The sequence below is a fragment of the Malania oleifera genome, chromosome 5, assembly GCF_029873635.1.
Source record: "Malania oleifera isolate guangnan ecotype guangnan chromosome 5, ASM2987363v1, whole genome shotgun sequence".
Classification (NCBI taxonomy): Eukaryota; Viridiplantae; Streptophyta; class Magnoliopsida; order Santalales; family Ximeniaceae; genus Malania; species Malania oleifera.
In genome coordinates, this window is record NC_080421.1 from 4,988,765 (window position 1) to 4,990,170 (window position 1,406).

Sequence of the window (1,406 nt, forward strand, 5' to 3'; positions counted from 1 at the left end):
TATTAAATGTACTAAGTGAATGCATCTAATATTTGTTCTTGAAAGTTGGATCTAGCAATATTTCATTGTCTGTGAGAGTGGGTACATATATTACAAACCCCGTTAATGAAGTGCCCCAAATTCAACAAAGGTCAATTATCTTTTGAACCTTGACCTCTCCTACATGCTCTTATAAAAACCGGATCCCTAAGGTCCCAACTCCAAGAAAACGCAAAGAAAGAACACCTAGAGAGAGAGTGAGAGAGATGGGGACGAATGCAGCTCTCCTTTCATTATTGTTCCTCTGTCTTTCAATAATCATACCACTGGTTCACATGACAACCATTGATGCAAAACCCAAGGAAGAAGAAGACCATAAAATATGGTTCAGAACCCGAAAGCCCGAGTACGACCCAGACCAAAAGACGACCACCCTGCACTTCTATTTCCATGACACCCTGAGTGGGTCGAACCGGAGCGCGGTGCGGGTGGTTCCATCGCCCCTCGGCAACCAAATCCTTCCTCTATTCGGGGCCATAACCATGGTAGACAACCCGTTGACAACGGAGCCCAACGCATCTTCCAACCTCGTGGGCCGGGCCCAAGGCCTCTATGCCTCAGCTGGGTTGAGCGTGCCGGCCCTGCTCATGGTCATGAACCTCTACTTCCCTGATGAGCCCTACAACGGGAGTACCTTGGCCCTTCTAGGTCGAAACGCCGTGCTCGACCAATATCGCGAGATGCCCATCGTCGGCGGGAGCGGCGTTTTTAGGTACGCGCAAGGACTCGCCATTGCCAAAACATATTCCATCAATGTTACGACAGGGGATGCCATCGTAGAGTACAATGTAACAGTGTCTCATTGAATTCCCAGCGGTTTTCAAGTACTGTTTGATGAATAATGACGTACTTTCTTAAAATTTAATAAAATGACCGCTTGAATTTTGCTTTAAATTTTACATGAAAAATAATGCGAAGGCCTAATTAACTTTTACAACTACGCTGTAGTCTTGGGCAGTGATCATATGGGCCCACGTGACGAGGCATCATTGGGTGCAGGTGTGTAGGATCATTAGTACCTTACTACGTGGATGGAAACATTTTCCTTAATTTTATTATGTCAAATTAGTATTTTTGTATAAATGAAATTTATTCGAATTTGTGTAATGTTCAAATGCAACTTACCCGATAGATATATTTTACAAAAAATTAGCTAATGTTTTCTTTTCACAACGTTTATACAAAATCAATGGCAATAATAACATTTTTGTTACTGTTTTACTTGTGGAAATAGTTTAATTTTATATTTCTAATATTTCAAATATTTACAAAAAAATTCGTCTTATTTTTAAATTTTCTAAATTTATATTGAAATTTTTTTTTTTATAATTATTATATAGATTTCAGACTTTTTACTTTACATATGG

General features: G+C 39.9%; 1 protein-coding gene across 1 annotated transcript; it reads left to right on the top strand.

Moving 5' to 3' along the window:
• Nucleotides 1-314: 314 nt before the first annotated feature.
• Nucleotides 315-845, top strand: LOC131155114 (dirigent protein 22-like). Its single transcript, XM_058108041.1, has one exon. The coding sequence runs from the start codon at nucleotides 315-317 to the stop codon at nucleotides 843-845; it is 531 nt and encodes a 176-aa protein (XP_057964024.1).
• The last annotated feature ends 561 nt before the right edge of the window (nucleotides 846-1,406 follow it).

What these genes read in the sequence shown, in the direction of transcription:
- LOC131155114 (XM_058108041.1), top strand. Translation starts at nt 315, where the DNA reads ATGACAACCATTGATGCAAAACCCAAGGAAGAAGAAGACCATAAAATA.